The 25,514-nt window shown below is 44.0% G+C and overlaps 1 protein-coding gene across 3 annotated transcripts; it reads left to right on the top strand.

The window, feature by feature from the left end:
- On the top strand, positions 1 to 24,036 carry prr5l.L (proline rich 5 like L homeolog). Of its 3 annotated transcripts, none has more exons than XM_018257319.2 (9): positions 1 to 214; positions 2,925 to 3,163; positions 6,694 to 6,774; positions 8,322 to 8,370; positions 10,227 to 10,284; positions 10,953 to 11,044; positions 15,863 to 16,003; positions 16,395 to 16,527; positions 22,371 to 24,036. In XM_018257319.2, exons 2-9 carry the CDS (start codon positions 2,994 to 2,996, stop codon positions 22,745 to 22,747), a joined length of 1,101 nt encoding a protein of 366 aa, XP_018112808.1. In that variant the 5' UTR covers positions 1 to 214; positions 2,925 to 2,993; the 3' UTR covers positions 22,748 to 24,036. The 3 variants fall into 3 exon arrangements, with proteins under 3 accessions (XP_018112808.1, XP_018112806.1, XP_018112807.1); XM_018257317.2 differs by lacking the exon at positions 1 to 214 and adding an exon at positions 2,683 to 2,832; XM_018257318.2 differs by lacking the exons at positions 1 to 214; positions 6,694 to 6,774 and adding an exon at positions 2,683 to 2,832.
- Positions 24,037 to 25,514: the final 1,478 nt, after the last annotated feature.

Below are 25,514 nucleotides of genomic sequence, written 5' to 3'. Positions count from 1 at the left end.
AATAGGAACCGATAACCAAATTCATGCAAAAAGTACAACTATGAAAGTTATATTGCCTCCCTCTGTGACACTCACAGCACTGTGACACCTCACTGGGTCATATGGTGTCTGGAAGTCACCCCTTCTGCACCGTCTGGAGCGTTCCTGCTGATGACTAAATCCCCTCGCTGATTCCCATGATGCCCCCAGAGAGACCACATGTGTGTGCGAGCGAGTGAGTGTAATGCAGCACGTTAGTTAATTAGGGCACTCTTTCCTAGAGTTTATCTCTTTGCTTAATTACTATTTATTTCCTCTTAAAGGGACAGTATATTACATGTATTTATATATAGCATGCATAGATCATAGATTCATATCAGTACCTGAGCAGTGGAGCTTACAATCTAAATTCCATGGGTCGGTTTCATCATTGCAATGAAGGAGGAGATCGGAGCAGACACATGAAAATGCCTGTGACCTTCCGCGTATTCTGGGTGTTGTAGTTCAACTTTCTGCACTAATTACAAGTGGAAAGTTCACGGATTCTTTCACAGCTTGACGTGCTTATTCTCCTCTCAGTTAGGACAGTCATGAAAAATATATTGTTCGATACTGTGTATTGAAATTGGTGTTGTGTTTAACTTACAGTGTGCTCTTTAGTTCTTATACATGAACCTGGCACAGTTTTTGCAAGAAGTTTATATTTTGGGTTTATCATGGCATATTATCTGTGGCATTGTGCCTGGAACCTATACTGCCTTTTTTTTGGGTATGAGGGTAGGACTACACAGATGTTTTCGGCGTGATCTGACGCACTGCGACAAAACTGCCGGCGTTAAATTGCATGCAACAGAAATAAGGTAAGTGAATGCATTGTTGGATGAAGTCGCAGCGTTGATCCGACGCGACACGACTGTCGGATGCAGACGATGCGTATGCAGACGATGCGTATGCAGACGATGCGTATGCAGACGATGCGTATTCAGACGATGCATATGCATCCGACAGTCGTGTCGCTTCGGATCAACGCTGTGACACCGGCGTTTTGTTGCATCGTGCCAAAAACGTCCGTGTAGTCCTACCCTTAGGGCTCTTACTGACGAGCAGTTGAAGCTGCGCTCCCCTGCGCAGGAATAGACGCATTAAGCTTTTTTCAATGGGGCTGTACTCACACAGGCGTGTGTAGGCGCCGAACGCAGGAAAAGTGCAGCATGTTGCGTCTCAACCTGCGTTCGGCGCCTACACGCGCCTGTGTGAGGCACGTGTAAATCCCATGCCCCTGATAATGAGATTGGGCCTTTAAATTATCAGTAATCCAGAATACACTGTATTACCTAACTACAGGTATAATATGAGCTTATGTATTATGCAAACCTCTGCTTGATCCCTTCACACTCTGTCTAGGAGAAAATTTTAGACTCTTAAAGTGATACTGATAAAGCTAAAAGAAAGACACCAACAGACCCATAATAAGTCCCTTAAATTGTCAGCAGGTTCATTTGAAATACGGAGTTTTAAAAGCTCACCATATATGTGACATGTGTTTATGCAAAGTGCACTTCCTGTTGTGTAGTGTGTTGAGGGTGGGACTTCCTCTCCAGGAGATTTAACTGACAGGAGGATGCTCTGTTGCCCAGATCATAGACGCCTCTGAAATACTACAAAGCAGAAAGCATGGGGAGGTATGGGTTCTGTGGTTGGCTTGAAAAACATTGCTGAACAGCCTAGGGCTGTGGTTTTTCAAATTTGTTGAGGTTCAACCCCACCCTCAAAGGTCCAACTAGTGGTTTGAGGCCCCGGGTACCAAATAAGGTTAAAGATATATCGTTTTATATTTATCATGCTACATTTTGTGCAGTTTGCTATCCTAGTTTCCTCCTTATCCACTGCTTTGGGTCACCCTTAGGGGGAGGCAGGGTAGAATTTTTAGGAATCTGGCTTAGAGGTACAGTGCCATTCATTTATAAGATATAAACCCCTCTAATTTATGGAACCAACCACAGCACAATGTCTCAAGGGGTCTCTTTAGCCTGGGGGCTCTCTTGTGCTAGTTCTTTCACATATGATCTAATGGGAGGCCCTTGTAGAAGAAACCATAGAAACCATAGAAGAATAGGTATTCCCTGTACTAAGCACAATTCAGCAGGAACAGCCCCTAAGTTTGCTCATAGTCTGTACAGAGAGATCCCATAAAACTATGGCAGCATAGGTATTCCCTGTACTAAGCACAATTCAGCAGGAACAGCCCCTAAGTTTGCTCATAGTCTGTACAGAGAGATCCCATAAAACTATGGCAGCATAGGTATTCCCTGTACGAAGCACAATTCAGCAGGAACAGCCCCTAAGTTTGCTCATAGTCTGTACAGAGAGATCCCATAAACTATGGCAGCATAGGTATTCCCCTGTACTAAGCACAATTCAGTAGGAAAAGTCCCTAAGTTTGCTCATAGTCTGTACAGAGAGATCCCATAAAACTATGGCAGCATAGGTATTCCCTGTACTAAGCACAATTCAGCAGGAACAGTCCCCTAAATTTGCTCATAGTCTGTACAGAGAGATCCCATAAAACTATGGCAGCATAGGTATCCCCTGTACTAAGCACAATTCAGTTGGAACAGCCCCCTATGTTTGCTGTATAGACTGTATTCTCCAGGACCCTTATAGAACTGGTGGGAGGGTGTCAGACAATGAGTTGAATCTATTGTTTCTAATTTAGGGGACACAGCAGGGGGAGGCTAATGTACTTTGCATTTTCACACTTGGGGGGGATACACATCCACTTCCTCCCAGGCCATGCAGTGAGTCCAGTGGTTCCCTGGGAGAGGAGCAGTGATGGAGTCTCAGGGCATGTTTGTGAGTAATATATTTGTGCTACTAATTCCTGAACTGTTATTGTAGGAAGGAAGGACAGCAAAGTAACACTGTTTTGTGCTTCTTCCCCACAGTTTATTGCCAGTAGCCTGTGCTCCAGCATTCAGCTTTCCTCATCCGGCACCGAACACCCTCCTGTCCGTATGACTGGGAGTCAGACTCTGCTGCCGTACTTTGGGGTCCACTTCAACAAGATGGGCTCCTTTAAGCGGCCCAGGCCGCGGTTCATGAGCTCTCCGGCTCTCAGTGACTTGCCGCGGTTCTACGCCGGTCGCCAGGCGGTACAGCTGAACTCCAGCGCCATGTGGAACAGGTAAAGTACCAAATCCAATATACAACAGTCTACCTTTTTGTAACTGCGTTATAGAATCTATGGTCAAGTTTAATCTTTAGCCAAAGTAGTGTTTAACCTGGGGCTGCATTATACGGGCACTGGGTAATCCTTAAAGGATGAGTAAAACTTAAAAATAAGTGAATGTAAAATTGACGAGGGGGCTATTCTAAGCACTTTTGCAATGTACATTCATTATTTATATATTTTGTAATTCCACGATATCAAAAGATCCATGTACTGTAGTGATTTGTGGGCGGGATGATTCCCACGGGTTTACCCACGGTTCGGGCAGGTTTGGGCCGACCTCGCAACCCCCCTTTTCGAGTGACCTTCTATATAAGCCGGCTTCCGATTTCCGGGTTGAACTTTTATAGACGCACGCTTGCTCGCCCCACCCCTTTTGTGACATCATCGGCAGGGCGATGCAGGTCTATAAAAGGAACCCGGAAGTCGGTTGTGGGTGGCGGCGGGAAAAACCCGATCCGCAGATCAGTAATGTACTATTAGCACAAATGAATTGTGTTACAACAGCGCCACCTGCTGGTCATTTTCCCACCAGTCTGACCAGCAAGTAGTCAAGGAAGTTGTCAGGAGAAAGAAAGAGGCTGCTCTCATGTTCTTCTGCTTAGGAATAAAATTAGAAACATTTCTCAACTCTTTCCTAAGCAGAAGAACATCAGAGCAGCCTCTTTCTTTCTCCTGACTACTGATGGGCAAATTTATTTGCCAGTCGCAAATTCGCTGCGAATTTCTGCGTTTCGCCGCTGGCGAAGAAATTCGCAAGTTTGCTCTAGGGCCCACGATCCGATCAGCCCGATATTGCCCACGTCAATGTGGGCCCGTTTGGCGAAATCACCAAACGAGCAGATCTCTACGTCTATGGCCACCTTAAAGGACCGATATCAGCAGCTTTAATCTGCCCATGTATGGCCACCTTTAGTTCTCTTGCACATCCTTCCAGGGTCTACGTAAATCAACCCTTTATTGTAGCTCTCTATAGTGGACATTTACAGAGCCCCCCAGGGGAGGGGAGAGCTACATCTTATTGAATTTAGAATTAATCCCCCCCATGCAGGGCCGTAACTTTGGAGGCCTGGATCCCTCAACTCTCAACACACAACTCTTAAGGTGGCCATAGACGTAGAGATCGATGTCACCAAACAAGCGGATCTCTCCCCCATATGCCCACACTGAGGTGGGCGATATCGGGCTGATCCGATCGTGAAATATTGGATCACAATGCATCCGATACGGGCGGTCGGATAACGGGATCGCATAAATGCACAGATGCGGCTGCGATCCGAAGGGATTTATTTAAAGGACCCCATACACAGGCCTATAAAAGCTGCCCCCAGACCGAGTCACCAGTTTATTGGCCCGTGTGTGGGGCCATCCGACGGGCTTCCCCAATCGATATCTGGCTGAAAGTCGGGCAGATCTCGATTGGGCAGGTTAAAAAATCCCGCCGGATTGCGGTCGCATCTGTGCGTTTATGGGGTCCTGCAATCCAACCGCCCATATAGGATCCATTATGATCTGATCGTTGGACCCTAGGGGCCACGATCGGATCAGCCCAATATCGCCCACCTCAATGTGGGCATATCGGGGACAAATCCGCTAGTTTGGTGATTGACAAACGAGCAGATGTCTATGGCCACTTTAATGTGCCCGATCGAGAATGGCCTTTAAATTGCCATTCACAGAGAACTCCATCCCCACCCCCTCCACCTCTCTCTCCAGGCCCCTATAGTTATTCCATTTTCCCCATGAAATCTCAGTACGCATGGCTGACTATCTAAATGTTGGGGGGGGGGGGCAATGTACAACACTGTGATCTGAATTTGTAACCTTGTGTTTTTATTTGCTTCTCATTGAATGGACTTCAAAACACACAGACTAATCCCGCCCTGCATTGTGCCACCAACTGCCCTTAATGTAACCTTATCTCATAGGATTAAGATGGGATTTTACCAATAAACACATCTTTTTTTAGCCCAAAATGCAGACAGATCTGGGAGCTGTTTATCTGCTGATAGCGACTGCTCAATGCAGACTCTTAACAATACACAATGGCTTAAAAATCTAGATCAATGAATCACTTAAAAGGCAGATTGTGTTTCTAAAGGGGAAATACACCCCAAAACTCATTTGTTGCCTAATGAAAGAAAATGTAATTCTAAGCAACCTCCAGTATAAGTTTATCACAGAACTTCAATGGTTTTAAAGAGGTTTTTCACCTTTAAGTTAACTGTTAGTAAGATGTAGATCAGGGATCCCCAACCTTTTGAAGCCATCAGCAACATTCAGAAGTAAAAGGAGTTGGGGAGCAACACAAGCATGAAAAATGTTCCTGGGTGCCAAATAAGTTCTGTGATTGGCCATTTGGTAGCCCCTATGTGGATTGTCAACCTACATTGAGGCACTGTTTGGCAGAACATCTGGTTTTTATACAACCAAAACTCGCCTCCAAGCCTGGAATTCAAAAATAAGCACCTGCTTTGAGGCCGCTGGGAGCAACATCCAAGGGGTGGGAGAGCAACATGTTACTCACGAGCTACTGGTTGGGGATCACTGATGTAGAGAGGGATATTCTGAGACAATTTGCTATTGGTTTTCATTATTTATTAGTTGTGGTTTTTGAGTTATTTCGTTTTTTATTCAGCCCATAATTTACATATGCAAATTAGGATTAGGCTGTCTCTGTGCCGCTCCGCTGTTTCTGTGTTGCTCCGCCGTCTCTGTGTTGCCCCCCTGTCTCTGTGTTTCTCCGCTGTCTCTGTGTTGCCCCCTGTCTCTGTGTAACTCTGCTGTCTCTGTGTTGCTCCCCTGTCTCTGTGTTGCTCTGTTGTCTCTGTGTTGCTCCCCTGTCTCTGTATAACTCTGCTGTCTCTGTGTTGCTCCCCTGTCTCTGTGTAACTCCCCTGTCTCTGTGTTGCTCCCCAGTCTCTGTGTTGCTCCGCTGTCTCTGTGTTGCTCCCCTGTCTCTGTGTTGCTCCCCTGTCTCTGTGTTGCTCCCCTGTCTCTGTGTTGCTCCCCTGTCTCTGTGTTGCTCCCCTGTCTCTGTGTAGCTCCCCTGTCTCTGTGTTGCTCCCCTGTCTCTGTGTTGCTCCCCTGTCTCTGTGTTGCTCCCCTGTCTCTGTGTTGCTCCCCTGTCTCTGTGTAACTCTGCTGTCTCTGTGTTGCTCTGCTGTCTCTGTGCCGCTCCGCTGTCTGTGTAACTCTGTTGTCTTTGTGTTGCTCCACTTTCTCTGTGTAACTCTGCTGTCTCTGTGCCGATCCCCTGTCTCTGTGCCGATCCCCTGTCTCTGTGCCGATCCCCTGTCTCTGTGTCGCTCTGCTGTCTCTGTGTAACTCTGCTATCTTTGTGTTGCTCCACTTTCTCTGTGTAACTCTGCTGTCTCTGTGCCGATCCCCTGTCTCTGTGTCGCTCTGCTGTCTCTGTGCATGAGGCTGTGATGTATGAGACGGGATGTAACAAGCTGAATAAGCAGAAGTTTTCCTCTCCCCAGTGTGCAAACGGCGGTTATAAACGTGTTCCGAGGAGGGGGCCTGCAAGTCAACGAACTCTACACTTTGAACGAGAACATCAGGTTAGTGTGTGTGTGTGTGTGTATGTGTGCTCCCCAAACATCAGCCTGACACATTCACACCACAATCCAACACACAGGTGTCCCTTCTTGCACCCTCCTGCCAAGGCACCCGCCCAACTGCTAAATAATAGTCATGCTGATTTCCCTTGTGCCTGTTGCTCATAACTGAGGTGCAGGCAACCAAACACATGTGGAATCCACAGCCTGCATGGCTAATCAGCAATTCATTTAGATGCATGGCTGCACATAAATCAGTTCAGTCTGCGTCATGCATCTAAATGAATTGCTAATTAGCCATGCAGGCTGTGGATTCCACATGTGTTCGGTTTTAAAGGGGTGAGGCAGCAATCCTAGGTGCAGCATAAGGAAACTGAGGGTGCAGGAAAGCACTGATGGAGGATCTTTCATGAAAGAGGTGGGTCACCTTTAAGTTGCTATAGAATGGATTATTCTAAGTAACTTTTAAATTGGTCTTCATTGTTTATTTTTTATGGATTTTAAATTATTTGCCTTCTTCTTAAAACTCTTTCCAGCTTTCAAATGGGGGTCACTGACCCCATCTAAAAAACAAAGGCTCTGTAAGGCTACAAATGTATTGTTGTTGCTACTTTTTATTACTCCTCTTTCTATTCAGGCCTCACCTATTCATTTCCCAGTCTGTTATTCAAATCAGGGTGTGGTTGCTGGGGAAATTTGGTCCCTAGCAACCAGATTGCTGAAATTGCAAACTGAAGAGCTGCTGAATATAAAGCCAAATAACTCAAAAACCTTAAATAATAAAACATGAAAACCAATTGCAAATTGTCTCCGAATATCCCTCTCTACATCATACTAATAGTTAGGGGCAGATTTACGGTTGAATTCGACTGCCGAAAGTAAATCCTTCGACTTCGAAGTCGAAGGATTTTCCGCAATACGTTTAAAACGAACGAAAAATCCATTAAATCCTTCGAACCAAAAAAAACTTGCAAAGCCTATGGGGACCTTCCCCATAGGCTAACATTGAGGTTCAGTAGGTTTTAGATGGCGAAGTAGGGGGTCAAAGTTTTTTTTAAAGAGACAGTATTTTGACTATCGAATGGTCGAATAGTCAAACGATTTTTAGTTCGAATCGTTCGATTCGAAGTAGCCAATTCGATGGTCGAAGTAGCCATTCGAAATTCAAAGTTTTTTTTATTCTATTCCTTCACTCGAACTGAGTAAATGTAAAGGTGAACAACCCCTTCAATATATTTGATGGGGAGCCTTGCTGAATCACGCCATTGATTCCCTTGTGTCCATAGACACCACTGGGGTTCTTTTGTGCTGGTGGGTTAAATATATTGATAGGTTAAAGGGGAACTAAACCCCAACCATAGGGCTCCCTTCATTCTCCCCAGCCACTTCATTGTCATTCCATAAACCCCAATGGAAGCCAATCTGTACCTGGGTTTAGTTCTCCTTTAAACCAACCTGTATTTGGGCCTGAGGTCGAATAGATTGAAAGCTCCACTGACACACGGACCGCTAGGGAGGACTTCAACATTTGTCTTTTCTTTTTCTGTCAGGCACTTGCTGAAAAGCGACCTGGGACCATTTATTACAGATTACTTCCAGGTAAGTAACAGTAATTACATCTCATACGTCTGCTCGACTCGCTGCAGTTGTGTCCTGTAGTTTCACCGTTGGAAAAGTCTTGTGCCGTCTATCTCAGCCATGATGAATCATCAGTCTAGTAGTTGTGTCTGAGCTGCAGCTTTGCCTAATTGCAAAGTAGACATGTTAATTTGCCCCACATCTTTAAAGGGGAGATAAAATGATTAGCTTAGTTAAAATGTACAGCCAACTGACTCATGACTATAGCCAGGGCCGACATCAGAAATCACGGGGCCCCGTACAACAAAGTTTTCTGGACCCCGCCCGCCCATGTCCCTCCCCAGATCCCACCCCACACCACAGTAAAAAGGCAGTGCTAAAAACAGTAAACCCCTCCCACACACAAGTCATCAAAAGCCATTGATGTTCAGGACCCCATTATAAGTTAAAAAAAAACATTGGCGGTCAGGGTCCCACATAAAAGTTTTCTTTAAAAAATATTGGAGCTCCACTATAAGTTAAAAAAAAAATTGGCGCCAGGGACCTTTTCTTGGCTTTGGGTCCTTTCTTGGCTTTTGGGACTTTTCTTGGCTTTGGGTCTTTTTTGGCTTTGGGTCTTTTCTTGGCTTTGGGTCTTTCCTTGGCTTTGGGTCTTCTCGTGCCTTTTGGCCTTTTCACAGCTTCAGGACTTCAACTTCCGGTCTTTTCTTGGCTTTGGGTTTTTCTTGGCTTTGGGTCCTTTCTTGGCTTTGGGTCTTTTCTTGGCTTTGGGTCTTTTCTTGGCTTTGGGTTTTTCTTGGCTTTGGGTCTTTTCTTGGCTTTGGGTCTTCTCGTGCCTTTTGGCCTTTTCACAGCTTCAGGACTTCAACTTCGGGTCTTTTCTTGGCTTTGGGTTTTTCTTGGCTTTGGGTCCTTTCTTGGCTTTGGGTCTTTTCTTGGCTTTGGGTCTTTTCTTGGCTTTGGGTCTTTCCTTGGCTTTGGGTCTTCTCGTGCCTTTTGGCCTTTTCACAGCTTCAGGACTTCAACTTCCGGTCTTTTCTTGGCTTTGGGTTTTTCTTGGCTTTGGGTCCTTTCTTGGCTTTTGGGTCTTTTCTTGGCTTTGGGTCTTTCCTTGGCTTTGGGTCTTCTCATGCGTTTTGGCCTTTTCACAGCTTCAGGACTTCAACTTTGGGTCTTTTCTTGGCGTAGGATATTTTATTGGCTTTGGGTCTTTCCTTGGCTTTGGGTCTTCTCGTGCCTTTTGATCTTTTCACGGCTTCAGGACTTCAACTTCAGGTCTTTTCTTGGCTTTGAGTCTTTTCTTGACTTTGACTTTTTACTTGGCTTTGGGTCTTTTCTTGGCTTTGGGTTTTTTCTTGGCTTTGGGTTTTTACTTGGCTTTGGGTTTTTACTTGGCTTTGGGTCTTTTCTTGGCTTTGGGTCTTTTCTTGGCTTTTGGGTCTTTTTTTGGCTTCAGGTCTTTTTGCGGCTTCAGGACTTCAACTTCAGGTCTTTTCTTGGCTTTGGGTCTTTTCTTTGCTTTGGGTTTTTTCACAACTTTGGGTTTTTTTTCACAGCTTTGAGTCTTTTCTTGGCTTTGGGTCTTTTCGTGGCTTTCGGCTCCATTTGGGACTTTGGGTCTTCAGCGGTTTGGCGCTGTTAACGGGGGCCCAGCTAATTCGAAAGTGCAGCATAGCTGGGCCCCCCTTTAGCCCCGTACAAATGTGCCCCCCTGATGGTGGCCCTGACTATAGCCTCTAACAAATAGCATCAGTCAGTTGGTTGTGTCAGGACATTGAGAAAGAGGAAGCCTATGCTGGAAACTGGCAGATTAATTTGTATTTCCCCTAATTGGGGGGAGGGGTTATTCTGATTAACACCCGATTGTCTGTTTGCAGAACCAGCTGCTGGCTAAAGGTCTGACCTATATGGAAGAGAAAGTGAAGCTGTATGAAGGTGAGAACACGTCGAGGGGAGAGCGGTTTTGCTCTGTATCATCGGGGCAGGAAGATACTTATAACAAACCTGCAGCCACGTCATGAGTCAGAACTCTGCTGTGGGACTTTTGGTGTTACCACTCAGTCCCGCAGCAGAGATACAACACAAACCAGTAATTACATCCAGAGCAGAGCATCAATAGTGAACATGTGGCCGTCAAGATCTCGCTGAACCGCAACTCCCAAGCGCAATGTAACAACCAAGAATGTAGCAAAAGCAGAAGTGTTTATGAATGAGCCAGTGACAGTTCCCCTTTAAGAATAAAGAAGCCTTTTTATACCAAGGACTCATTTGCTTATCAAAGTGAGCTGCACGCATTACTGGTATATACAGTATGTTATTATTTCTAAACAACTTTCCAATATACTGTACATTCATTCAAAGGTTGTTTGAAAATGGCATTGCTATAAGGGACCCCATACCTGTATTTCTCTGGCTGCACTTCTTATGGTTCTGACTCTTGAAACAGCATAGTAGAAGCTGGCTACATTGTTTCGGGAGTCAGAACCAAAGAACAGAAAGGCACAAACAAATACAGCATTCAGCAGCTATCACTTTAATCATTAACGTTTGTATAATTGTGTAACTGCCACACAAAATGATTTCATTGCTTCTCTATATTTAAGGTGAAAACCGCATTGCGATCCTGTCCGAGCTGTGGGATCACTTCTACACGGAGATTCTGCCCACGTTACAGGCCATATTTTACCCTGTTCAGGTGAGTTATTTTGGAACCAGACTGGTCCATTAACAGGAAGACTCAGGAAGGACATAAATGGGAATTTAAATGGGGATTTAGCACTCTTGACCCCGCTTTGCACTTCCTGTGCCTCTCAGTTCTGAACTCTCCCATATAAAATCATCAAATGGTGCTTAAAAAGATACATGAGCTAGTCCAAAGCATTCTATTAGGGACTGTTTAAAAGGTCAAGGGAAGTTAAACTAAAGAAGTAGCTAGAACTGTTGTACATGATGTTTTGTGCTTCTGTACCAGCCCAAGGCAACCACAGCCCTTTAGCAGTAAAGATCTGTGTCTCCAAAGATGCCCCAGTAGCTCCCCATCTTCTTTTCTGCTGATTCACTGCACATGCTCTGTGCTGCTGTCACTTACTGAGCTTAGGGAGCCACTCACAATATACAGTACACATAGAATAGAAATGTCACAATATAAGGCTAATTAGTAATTAATACAGATAATTACTACATGGCAGCACAGAAACCAGTGCAATTAGCATCAGAATTTAATAATCAGCAAACCTGTAGCATCAGCTTATATTACAGGGGAAGCTCATTTTCTGCTGGATAATTAGTGACGAGCCCTAAGCTTAGCTTCTCAACAGCCAATCAGAGCCCACTGAGCATGTGAGTGTCACAGACACTTTCCAAGATGGTGACCCCCTGTGACAAGTTTGAAGTCCTGGATCATTGCTGCTATTGACAAGCTGAAACGTTAGCCTCGTGCAATAAGTTCACTATATAAAATATGGCATTTTTAGCCCTTTTCATTTTTAGGGTTTAGTTCTCCTTTAGAGGGGCAGTTCGCTTTTAAGATAACACTTTTTAATTGGCCTTTATTTTTTATTTTTCTATTGTTTTTGCATTATTTGCCTTCTTCTTCTGACTCTTTCTTGCTTTCAGATGGGGGTCACTGACCCCATCTAAAAAACAAATGCTCTATAAGGCTACATATTTATTGTTATTGTTACTTTTATTACTCGTAATGTAAAGGTGAGCAACCCCTTTAAAGGGACTGTTCACTTTTGAGTTAACTTTTAGTATGATGTAGAGGGTGATATTCTGAGACAATTTGCAATTGGTCTTCATTTTTGTTATTAGTTTTTTTTTTATTATTTCACTTTTTGTTAAGCAGCTCTCTCTGGTTGCTAGTAGAGATGCACCGAATCCAGGATTCGGGCTTTTTCAGCAGGATTCGGATTTGGCCGAATCCTTCTGCCCGAATCTGAATCCTAATTTGCATATGCAAATTAGGGGCGAGGGAGGGAAATTGTGTGCCTTTTTGTCACAAAGCAAGGAAGTAAAAAAAATGTTTTCCCTTTCCCACCCTTAATTTGCATATGCAAATTCAATTCGGTATTCGCCCGATTCTTTTGTGAAGGATTCGGGGGTTCAGCCGAATCCAAAATAGTGGATTTGGTGCATCCCTAATTGCTAGGGTTCAAATTACCTTAGCAACCAGACAGTTGTTTGAAAGAGAGACTGAAATATAAATAAGAGAGGAGCAGCAGTTTTAAAAAGTAGCAATAACAATAAAATTGTAGCCTCACAGTGTAATAGTTTTCTGGCTGTTGGGGTCAGTGACCCCTGTTTGAAAGCTGGAAAGAAAAGGCAGAAAACAATCCAAAAACTATATAAAAAAAAACAAATAATGAAGACCAACTGAAAAGTTCCTTAGAATTGGCAATTCTATAGCATTTGGAGAGTTAATTTAAAGGTGAACCACCCCTTTAAGCGCCAATATTTTTAGTCCAAAGTGTGTGTGTGTGGGGTGGGGTCTGCTTCAAGCACCTCCCAGCTGTTAAAAAAATGTGGCCCTAAAAGTGCCCAAATAAATGCCCATTGCCTTTATAACATCATGAGCAGATAACACTGCGGGGCTCATTTATCAACACCGGGCAAATTTGCCCATGGGCAGTTACCTATAGCAACCTATCAATGGTTAGCTATTTAAAGCCAGCTGAACAATGAACAATGAATGCAGCACTTTCATTGGTTGCCATGGTTTACTGCCCATAGGCAAATTTGCCCAGTGTTGATAAATAAGCCCCTGTATGTTTCCTTTAGGGGCAGCAGGAGAACCAGGGACTTATGTGAGACCCTGGAGTATATTCAGTACCAATCACAAGAGCCCCCCAATATTATTTTTTCAGGACCCCAGAGTCAAAATTGCTTTCTGCTGAGAATAAATAGCTTAATCCATCACTGATCTACAGGAAATAGAAGACTTCCTGTTTTTATTGAGAGTACAAATAAAAAACCTTCACTTCCTCATTGATCTGGATGTGGATTTAAAGGGAACTGATGTTCTGTATATCGACCTTTGTTGCTTTCATATCCCGGCTCTGTACATGCGACGTTCGCCTCGCGGAAAAGAAAATTAATGTTAATTCATAACTTCAGTCAACACAAACAAAGCCATTAATGAGGGTCATTTATTCCGGGCTGGATCTAATGAGCCATTTAAAGGGTAAATACGGTTTATTGAACAAGTAGAGTTTTGCCTTCCATTAAATTCCCCTTAAAGGGAACTATTGCAAAAATGAAAATTTAATATAAGCTTCCTCTTACTGAAGTAAGAAACTTTCTGAATGCAATTAAAAATTCTGCATTGTTTCTGAAATAATCAAGATTATCTTCAATATTTCTCTCTCAGCATCTGTTTCTTTTCATTCTCCCTTCATGCAGCAGTTGGGTGTCAGATATTCACTGACAGTTAGATCCAATATATCTTATAGGGGGGCTCCTTTCCTAGCAGATGTATTAGAGCTCACTCAAATAACTGATTCCAGTACAAACAAAATCTAACAAAATAACTGCCTTTTGCACAAATCCTGCATGTAGAGAGACATGATGTCTGGTGAGTTTAATAGAGTGAGCTCTAATACATCTTCTAGAAAAAAGGAGCCCCCCTATAAGATATATTGGATCTGACTGTCAATGAATATCTGACACCCAACTGCTGCATGGAGAGAGAATGAAGAGAAACAGATGCTGAGAGAGGAATAGTGAACATAAACTTGATTATTTCAGAAACGGTACAGAATATTTAATTATTTGTATTTAGAAAGTTTCTTATTTCCGTATGCTGAAGCTTATATTAAATTTTTATTTTTGTGATAGTTCCCCTTTAAAGGAAAACTATACCCCCAAAATGAATACTTAAGCAACAGATAGTTTATATCAAATTGAATGACATATTAAAGAATCTTACCAAACTGGAATATATATTTACATAAATATTGCCCTTTTACATCTCTTGCCTTGAACCACCATTTCGTGACTCTATCTGTGCTGCCTCAGAGATCACCTGACCAGAAATACTACAGCTCTAACTGTAACAGGAAGAAGTGAGGAAGCAAAAGGCAGAACTCTGTCTGTTAATTGGCTCATGTGACCTTACATGTGGTTTGTATGTGTGCACAGTGAATCTTACGATCTCAGGGGGCGGCCCTTATTTTTTAAAATGGAAATTTTCTATTTATGATTACCCAATGGCACATACTACTAAAAAAGTATATTATTATGATAATGGTTCATTTACATGAAGCAGGGTTTTACACATGAGCTGTTTTACTCAGTATCTTTTAATAGAGACCTACATTGTTTGGGGGGTATAGTTTTCCTTTAAGGGGAATTCAATGGAAGACAAACTCTACTTGTTCAATAAACCGTATTTACCCTTTAAACGGCTCATTATATCCAGCCCGGAAGAAATGACCCTCATTAATGGCTTTGTTTGTGTTGACTGAAGTTATTAATTAACACTAAATCATATTTTCTCCCGTCGAGGCTCCGATGTTAGCGCTAGCATTCTCCCCCTTACACATTAATGATTAGCTGATGAAGTAAACACTGGTTAATTACAGTTCCCTGCAATGGGAAATAGAGACCCGGCCTGTTTAGTACATTCAATAAAGATGCAGGTGCCTTGGGACTCCAAGTAGCAGCTTTGGACAAGAGAATCTGGCATCCAGGGTGCCTCTTAGGGGCCACCAGAGAATCTGGCATCCAGGGTGCCTCTTAGGGGCCACCAGAGAATCTGGCATCCAGGGTGCCTCTTAGGGGCGACCAGAGAATCTGGCATCCAGGGTGCCTCTTAGGGGCCACCAGAGAATCTGGCATCCAGGGTGCCTCTTAGGGGCCACCAGAGAATCTGGCATTTATGGTGCCTCTTAGGGGCCACCAGAGAATCTGGCATCCAGGGTGCCTCTTAGTGGCCACCAGAGAACCTGCCATCCAGGGTGCCTCTTAGGGGCCACCAGAGAACCTGCCATCCAGGGTGCCTCTTAGGGGCCACCAGAGAACCTGCCATCCAGGGTGCCTCTTAGGGGCCACCAGAGAATCTGACATCCAGGGTGCCTCTTAGGGGCCACCAGAGAATCTGGCATCCAGGGTGCCTCTTAGGGGCGACCAGAGAATCTGGCATCCAGGGTGCCTCTTAGGGGCCACCAGAGAATCTGGCATTTATGGTGCCTCTTAGGGGCCACCAGAGAATCTGGCATCCAGGGTGCCTCTTAGTGGCCACCAGAGAACCTGCCATCCAGGGTGCCTCTTAGGGGCCACCAGAGAACCTGCCATCCAGGGTGCCTCTTAGGGGCCACCAGAGAACCTGCCATCCAGGGTGCCTCTTAGGGGCCACCAGAGAATCTGGAATCCTGGGTCCGCTCTCACAACAATTAGATGGATGTTACCGCCTTCATTGATTATATATATATATATGTGTATTTAGGTGTATTTTTAAAAGCCAGATGACTATGATCCTATGATTCCGATGTGACCCTGTTTGTGTTTCTTCCAGGGGCAGGAGTTGACCATCCGTCAGATCGCTCTGCTTGGCTTCAGGGATTCCGTTGTGCTGAAAGTGAATCTGGCCAAAGCGCTGTCATTGGTCTCTTCCCAGGTCCCGCCCTCTATCCTGCAGATGCTACTGGTCCTTCAGGTAGGGGACACAATAGCATATAATGACAAGAGGGGACAGTTTGGCTCTAGAGTGGTCACTTATATATGGCCTTCACATTAGGAACCTTGGCTCTAAGCATTCCTGGCACTAATTTACGATGGCATCAAATTAGCTCTGCGGCCAAGCACAGGCAGAATTCAGCAGCAGGCGTAACGAGATATCTTCCAACGACTTCCAGTGTGAGATATATTTATCTATAGCAGACACCAGTAGTACAGTGTTCTGTATGGTATCCCCCGTTATTAAGTATTAGTGCCATCACAAATACAAACGTCAGCCTTCTCAGGCACCAGTGTCTCGCTAAGGTTGCTGGGATTTGTAGTTGTTGTGGTGTTCACATCCCTGTCTAGTGTTTACGTCTCTCTTCCAGAGTGTACACGAGCCCTCGGGCCCCAATGAAAGTTTCCTGAGGCTGGAAGAGCTGGTGAAGATGGTGGTGTCGCCGTATGTGGGTGCCTATGGAGAGAGGAACTACAATTCTATGGGTGCCTCTAGTATCCATGGTAAGTTCCCCCCCCCTCTCTCTCTCACTCTGACCTTGGATCAGGGTCGGACTGGGCCGAGACACCTGGAAAAACCCTTGTAGGCCCTCATGGGCCCAGACCCTCTCCCCGATCGCTTGGCGCCGTAAAATATTAAATACAGAGCGGTGGCATTTGAGCATTGGCACTATGTGGGGCCCCAGTTTGAAAGTTTGGAACTCGATGGGCCCCCAATGGTCCATTCTGACCTCGCCTAAGATTTACTTACATCTCCTGTTCCAGCAGAAACGCCCCAGCTAGTGATGAGCAGGTCAGGCACGACCCTAACCCGCCCTCCCTTGGCCTGCCCACATCTGCACTTATAGACCCGAGCCTTCCCGCCGATGACATCACAAAAGGGCGGGGCGAGGTCGACCCGTATGGGGTTGGCCCCGCAAATTAGTGATTTCCCGACCCGCACCCGAGCCTTTTTATAGACCAGCGCCACCCCGCCAATGACGTCACAAAAGGGGCGGGGCGAGCAGGCGCGCGGCTATGAAGCTGGCATTTGAAGCCCACCACCAGTGAAGAGCAGTGCGAGGTTGACCCGAACCGCGGGTAGCGGGTCAGCCTGCACATCACTACCACACATCACTAGTCCCAGCCTCTCACATGATACAGCTTTGTTAGGGAGATGAAACCTTTGGCAGGATCACTTGTATTTGGGCCAAATAACAGGGCAGCGTTTAAGGGGCCCAGGAATAGCTATCCAGTGCGGGCAGGGCTACGGGGAGGTACAGGGAGTATTGCTTCCAGCGGCTCCATGGCGAAAGGTGTCAGGCTGTCTCAACATTGTCCATCCCACTGTCCTTCTCAAACACAGAGCTCCTAATTGCCACCCCTTTAAGAATGGCTCTGATTAAAGGACAACTAAACCACTACGGTTATTTTGCAGAAAACTGCTGCTTTTTAATGGCTCCGCTCCACAGTCTTAAATGTTATTTAAAGGGGAAGAAAAACACTATGCCCTTGTATGTGAACCTTACCAGCCCAAGGTAATTTCTTGAACATTGCTGTATTGGTGGGAATTACCCAAGTATCCCCTTGGCCCAGTGGGCTGTATAATCTTTCATGTCTGGACTTGTGACACTTACTGAGAATGTTAAAGAACTTGCTCATGGTATCACGAAATTCCAAGGTCCTGTTCAAAATAGCTTTAGGTTAACACATTTACCCCCCCCCCCCCCCCCCCCGCATTATGGCATATGTTATTTCCCATCCTTCCCCCTCCCCTCACCTTCTGCTCCCTGGGAATCCAGTTTTCTTAAATCCAAATAATTTAAGTTATTAAGGGATTTAAGTGTAATTACAAACCTTCCTCTTCTTTGGAATTCTTAGATCAAGCTGTAGTTTCCCTTTAAATTCCTTGCTGGTCTGATGATTTCTGATACTAGAAATCATTTATATATTATTACATATATATATATATATATATATATATATATATATATACATTTGTACCCGGGCCGTGGATGTTCTCACGCCATGAAACCTTTATATTCGTCTTCTATTAACCACAGTGTAGTAACGAAATGGGAAATGTGGTTCCTTTGTGCTAATTACTGAGAAATAATTAGCCAGGTCAGTGATGTGGAATGTTCATGGCCCAGGGGCAACAGGGAAGGTGTGTGGGAATGAGGGGGAAAGAGGGACGTGGTGCTCAGATTAGGGTTATAGAGGTCACATGGGGGTAAATGTTAATTATAAACCCACCCACAGTCTCCAGAAGCCTATGGGGGAAGCCAGTTGAAGGGGAAGTAAAGTGTAAAATAGAATAAGGCTAGAAATGCTGTATTTTGTATACTAAACATAAACATGAACTTACTGCACCACAAGCCTAATCAAACAAATGATTTATGCTTTCAAAGTTGGCCACAGGGGGTCGCCATCTTGTAACTTTGTTAAACATCTTTGCAAGACCAAGACTGTGCACATGCTCAGTGTGGTCTGGGCTGCTTAGGGATCGTCATAAATGATCAAAACAGCACAAGTCAAATAATATCTGCCAGAAGCGGATACAGCAAGACTGATTAATAATCAGAATATACAGACTGCACTGGGTCCTGTGTTGTCATGTCATCTAATGCGGATTTTATAGTTTTTGTATTGTTTGATACAAACTTTCTCCAACTCTGCAGAACCAGTGGCTGCAGCAAAATAATCCTCCAAATAGAATCCCAGTTTATCTGTTTAAATCTGGCTCCATGATCTTTGTCCCTGCAGCTGGAGTTGGAAACAGTAAAGGGGATGTAAAGGCAAAAATAAAATCCAATACAAATCTCTATACAGTCGCCGACTGCTCTACAGGGAAACAAACAAAGCTGCTTGAGTTCTGCATGGCTGGGAAGGGACAGTCTGACAATTCCTATCCACAGCAGTAAATGAAGGGAGAATTTCACTGCATACAGTCAGGTTTCTTATAAATACAAAGCACATTCTTAATTAAAGTATATTGGAGATAGGTTTCTTTTTCATTAAAGAAAGTAAAAATGGGATTTTATTTTTTTGCCTTTGCATGTCCTTTAATTGCCGTTAATCCAATATTGCAGCATTTCTAGCTAGTGGCGCTGTTCTATAGAAAAGAATCACCTTCTCCCAACAGAGTGTGAGAAGTGGAACTGCAAGGGACAACATTTTTTCCCCCCTGATTCTGGGAGCCTGGGGCAAGAGCTGTACCCTAAAACTGGTGTTTCTACCTATTCCCATCACACACTATGAGATCCGTCCCCGCGTCTGATCTGACTGAGGGATCCCGCTCTCATTCTATCAGACTTCTTTGGAAATCACAAGCTATTTAGTTATATTTATTATTACACTGGAAAAGGACATCTGTGCCTTTAATAACCAAAGGCTTGTAAATCAGTTAAAGGGGGAATGAACCCAAAGGACAATATTTGTTCATTCATTTTTAAAGCAGTGGTTTAAGCACAGGACAGTTTTAGGGGCTCCCTCTCGACCATAATTTGGGGGCAGTAATCTGCAAATCAGTCAGGATCTCATTAAAGTGGTTGTTCACCTTTAAATTAACTGTTAGTATGATGTAGAGAGTAAAATTCTAAGACAATTTGTAATTGGTTTTCATTATTTGTGTTTTTTTAAGTTATTTCACTTTTTATTCAGCAGTTCTCCAGTTTTGAATATCAGCAATATGGTTGCTAGGGTTCCAATTTACCCTAGCAACCATACATTGATTTGAATAAGAGACTGGAATATGAATAGGAGAGGCCTGAATAGAAAGAGGAGTAATAAAAAGTAGCAATAACAAAGGTGGTTATTCTTGTGCTATAACTGGCTGATGTATATGTTATATAATACAGCAGCTCTATACACTGATACACACTAACAAAGCAAATGTGTTGGCTTTAGTTCCCCTTTAATAGACCTATTTATTTGCTCCTCTCCCCCTCGCTACTCAATCCATGTAAACACCGTGTTCATCCTCAACAAGTAATTGTGTCTGTATGAAACTTACTATAACCCCATATAATTTCCTACCCCGAGGCTTGTCAAACAGACCATGTCCGTACAGGAGAAAATCCCCTGGAATTTCACTTTTTTTCCTGCAGTATTTGGACGCGTAGAGCTCAGGCCGACTGCTGAGTTGAAAAGTTCATTGTTTGCGACTCCTGCCCCTCTGCACTATCAGCTCCGACTTTCACAATTCAAATAACTGATTCCAGTACAAACAAAATCTAACAAAATAACTGCCTTTTGCATAAATTCTACATGTAGAGAGACATGATGTCTGGTGAGTTTAATAGAGTGAGCTCTAATACATCTTCTAGGCAAAAGGAGCCCCCCTATAAGATATATTGGATCTAACTGTCAGTGAATATCTGACACCCAACTGCTGCATGAAGAGAGAATGAAGAGAAACAGATTCTGAGAGAGGAATAGTGAAGATAAACTTGATTATTTCAGAGACAATGCAGAATATTTAATTGATTGTATTTAGAAAGTTTCTTATTTGAGTATGATGAAGCTTTTATACATTTTTCATTTTCGCGATAGTTCCCCTTTAAAGGGCATAAAAAAAAATCCAATTTTTACTTTCTTTAATGAAAAAGAAACCTATCTCCAATATACTTTAATTAAAAAATTTGTACCGTTTTTATAAGAAACCTGACTGTATGCAGTGAAATTCTCCCTTCATTTACTGCTGTGGATAGGAATTGTCAGACGGTCCCTAACTGCTCTGCAGGGAAACAATCATACTTATGAACAGCAGGGGGAGCCCCCGCCTTACTTCCCAGCCATGCAGAACTCAAGCAGCTTTGTTTGTTTCCCTGTAGAGCAGTCGGCGACTGTGTAGAGATTTGTATTGGATTTTATTTTTGCCTTTACATCCCCTTTACTGTTTCCAACTCCAGCTGCAGGGACAAAGATCATGGAGCCAGATTTAAACAGATAAACTGGGATTCTATTTGGGGGATTATTTTGCTGCAGCCACTGGTTCTGCAGAGTTGGAGAAAGTTTGTATTAAACAATACAAAAACTATAAAATCCACATTAGATTACATGACAACACAGGACCCAGTGCAGTCTGTATATTCTGATTATTAATCAGTCTTGCTGTATCCGCTTCTGACAGATATTATTTGACTTGTGCTGTTTTGATCATTTATGATGATCCCTAAGCAGCCCAGACCACACTGAGCATGTGCACAGTCTTGGTCTTGCAAAGATGTATAACAAAGTTACAAGATGGTGACCCCCTGTGGCCAACTTTGAAAGCATAAATCATTTGCTTGATTAGGCTTGTGGTGCAGTAAGTTCATGTTTATAGACAAATACAAGAGTCCTCTGCACTCAACCCATTATCAATATATTTAAGACAGAGACATTTTGTGCTACTGCTACTAAAAAATGCCTTACCCTTTAAACAAAACAGGGATTGTTTGTCCATATATTGCAATATATTTAAGCTGGCCAACTACGTCAAAGTCATCCCATATCTGGCCAGTCCTATGCTCAATTTTCATCTGATTCATTAAGAATTCTATGGTTTAATTATACATTTTATAAAAGGGACGAATACGTTTTACCTGCAACTTACTTGCTGCTTACAAAGTAAAACTCCCAAACTTGGCTGCCCTTTTATTAGACACCAGTGGGATCACCTGACTATAGTTGGAGCTACAACATGGAGCTGGTCACTGCTCCTGTATAACTATAACAAACAGGGGAAAGTTGTGCTCACCACTAGTTTTTAAAATCATTAAGCGGGGGTGCAATGAGGCTGTGACCACAAAAAACATATAGATAAATACAAGATTCCTCTGCACTCAACCCATTACCAATATATTTAAGACAGCGACATTTTGTTTAAAGGGTAAGGCATTTTTCAGTAGCAGTATGCACAAAATGTCTCTGTCTTAAATATATTGATAATGGGTTGAGTGCAGAGGAATCTCTTATTTATCTATATGTTTTTTGTGGTCACACCCTCATTGCACCCCCGCTTAATGATTTTAAAAACTAGTGGTGAGCACAACTTTCCCCTGTTTGTTATAGTTCATGTTTATGTTTAGCATTTCTAGCCGTATTCTATTTTAGACTTTAGTTGCCCTTTAAGTTATCACAGGGAATTCTACGAGCTGTAGTCGGGGCATAGGGGCGGATCCTTGCTTTCTATAAAGATCAGCTGACCATAGGCTTTCATATTGCCTCCCATAGACATCCTATTGTGTTTTAATATGGTGAAAGCTCTAGCGGTCCAGGCCCAGGTAATAGAATTCTACAGGCATGACATTATCAGGGGCAAGTTCCTAGGAGTAGATGGAGTCCAGGATTACTAAGCCATCTTTGCTTTCTGTCCCCCCCAGAGTCCCGCCTCTCCAGGTGTCACTCAAGAACAGAGACCATGCCATACTCCCCACACGCTACAAGCTCATTGGCCAGCCAACGTTCCCTGTCCCCCCTCACAGAACAAGATGGAGAAGCCTACTTGGAAAAGTGCGGCAGCATTCGGAGGCACACGGTGGCCAACGCACACACGGACATCCAGCTTCTGGCAATGGCCTCCATCCTACACCCAGGGAGGTCTGAAGAGGCGGAGCTTGATGAACAATGTCTGCTACTTCAGCCTACGTTCAGCCAGCGACAGTGCAGCAGTGAGCCCAACATAGCCGACGCCCCCGCGGAGCTTCTCGGGGCCTCCCCCGAACAGACGTCAGAGCAGAAATGCACCGCCACCAGCTGACGGCACAGCTACAGGGTCTGGCATGGGACAATTTGAGCAGTGGGCTGGTGCTGTGGAGAAATGTCATGGGGACTTGGAGCATATAGGTCAACGGAAACCACTTCTCCCACAATGCTGCAGGATAAAACAAGACTCCGCATATTCAGTGGATTGTTCCCCCATGTGACCTTGCATTTGGCCAGCCATTCTGATTGGCACCTAGTGAGTGTAGTCAGGGCAGTCAGCAACACAGAAAGATCGACACCTCATCTGTATTCTTCAACAAGAAACTTTCATTATTATTCTGCAAGTTATAAAATCAAAGCAAAGATCTGATTGGAGGCGGTTGAGTAAATGCACTGGAGCAGCGGAACAGTCCTTATGTTTTAGAAATGGTATTATGTGACAAGCAGCTTTATATCATGATGTTATGAGCAGACTTAGGGGTCTGTTCCTGCTGAATTGTGCTTAGTACAGGGAATACCTATGCTGCCATAGTTTTATGGGATCTCTCTGTACAGACTATGAGCAAACTTAGGGGGCTGTTCCTGCTGAATTGTGCTTAGTACAGGGAATACCTATGCTGCCATAGTTTTATGGGATCTCTCTGTACAGACTATGAGCAAACTTAGGGACTGTTCCTGCTGAATTGTGCTTAGTACAGGGAATACCTATGCTGCCATAGTTTTATGGGATCTCTCTGTACAGACTATGAGCAAACTTAGGGGGCTGTTCCTGCTGAATTGTGCTTAGTACAGGGGAATACCTATGCTGCCATAGTTTTATGGGATCTCTCTGTACAGACTATGAGCAAACTTAGGGGACTGTTCCTGCTGAATTGTGCTTAGTACACGGAATACCTATGCTGCCATAGTTTTATGGGATCTCTCTGTACAGACTATGACACATTTATGTATTAAACGCTAACCTATTCTGTAGCGCTGTACATGAGGGTACATAACTGACATACAAAGTGATACATTAGATAATGAGGACCCTTCCCACAAGAGCTACAATCTATATGTCGCTGGTCGTGGACAATCTGGAACATCTATTCATTGTTATTATTCAACTTCCTCTCCTGCGGAACATGAAGCTGCTCATGACTTCCTGTTGTAGCTCCATAATAATAAAGCGCAGCAAAGCATTAAAGGAGAACTGACCCTTAAAAAAAGAATCTGCTGTATTTGATATGCTGACCAGCCTGGAGGTCCAGCTACGTTTGTATAGAGACATTTCCAATGGAATAGAAAGTGGCCAATGGGAGAACATGAGCAACACGGTCAACTGCAATAAAGAATATATTTCAAGTCTCGAAGTCGTAATTATTTATCCTCGGTTTTATATTGTTTTATGGGTATATCTAACGCCCCCGCTGGCAGTTCCATTAGTTTAAGTCATTTTGGGTTGAACCTCCCCCTTATAAATGCAGGGGGCTCAGATATGACTGATAACATTTTTTATTATATGAATATACCAATGAGTTTCTGCTTCCCCACTCTGGCTGCTCTCTTCCCCCAGGTCTGCAGGAGGGCGGAGCTTGTTTCAAATGAGGATCCATGAGCAGTTATAATGCAGGTTGACTTTGCTCCTCCAGCTAGAGGGAGTGTTTGCCCCTTTAAGTTTCTGCACAGTGATTTTGGTGCTACTCAGATATCAATGCACTGGGAAGCCCCGCCCCCTTCCAGACAATGGGAAGGAGAGCAGCCCAGGAGAAGGAAGTACTGAAAACCAGGGTTCTATAGATGGACTACTACTGGGAGAGGCTTGGATTGGATTCACTTCTGATCAGAGGATTTACTCAACAGATATTGTGTGATACCCACATAAATCCCAAGGATTGTGGGATCAGCCCCCCACCAATAGCCAGGACTATAATTATGCCGACAGTGTCCCTTTAAGGCGAGCGCCATTAATATGAGTAAGTGTGATGCTGTTTGTGGTTGTGCAGAACTAAGTGCACTCAGCAACTTCACTGACTGAAGAACGTGGTTCAGCCCCCCCAGCTCAGCGGCCACAGAAACCACAAAACATAACACGAAAATGTCTCACAACGGGGAATAATCGCGTATTCTCACAGAACTGAGCACCTTCACTCCAGAATGTTTGTTTTTAACACAAAACTATTAGCTAATCATTTGTGACCGATTTATCTAATTGTTTTGTGATTTAAAGGGGAAGTAACCCCAGCAGCTAACATGGGGCCCCTGGACTGCCTTCCTAAGGCAGAGCTGCCATGATGGGCGACTCACTTTCGCTCCCTTGTACCAATCTCTGATCAGCGGCATGTGCACTTGATAGTGAAATAGGGACCCTAACCTGCCCCTTTGCACCCACATCCGACCCTAACCTGCCCCTTTGCATCTGAAAACGACCCTAACCCGCCCCTTTGCACCTGAAACCAACCTTAACCTGCCCCTTTGCACCTGCATCCGACCCTAATAACCCGCACATCACTACACCAGAAGTCAAGAGCAGATCCCCTTTTAGAAGATTCTTTTTCAATGATTTCCAGGCAGAAATGAAGTGGCCAGAAATGGAGATTGTAGCCGTTTGGGAGGGGGTCCTGTGCAGGAGACATAACACTAGGTGGGTTTAGTACATACATGTATATATATATATATATATATATATATACTGATCAGCCAGATGGCAACTCTACTTGTAACACTGATCTTTGCCCCGGGTGCAAGTGCTAAGGGCACAAAATATCACCTTAGAGCCCATACACAGAGCACTTGTGGCTGCACCATAGGCTGATGGCAAATACAAGGCTTCCCAGGAGATG

Source organism: Xenopus laevis, chromosome 4L (assembly GCF_017654675.1).
Source record: "Xenopus laevis strain J_2021 chromosome 4L, Xenopus_laevis_v10.1, whole genome shotgun sequence".
In the NCBI taxonomy this organism is placed as follows: Eukaryota; Metazoa; Chordata; class Amphibia; order Anura; family Pipidae; genus Xenopus; species Xenopus laevis.
This window is presented reverse-complemented; position numbering and strand designations above follow the sequence as displayed.

Coding starts and splice junctions, on each gene's coding strand:
- prr5l.L (XM_018257317.2), top strand. CDS start 2,812: ATGGAGTCTCAGGGCATGTTT. Junction 6,775..8,321: donor ACTTTGAACGAGAACATCAG/GTTAGTGTGTGT, acceptor TTTTTCTGTCAG/GCACTTGCTGAAAAGCGACC. Junction 11,045..15,862: donor CCATATTTTACCCTGTTCAG/GTGAGTTATTTT, acceptor TGTTTCTTCCAG/GGGCAGGAGTTGACCATCCG.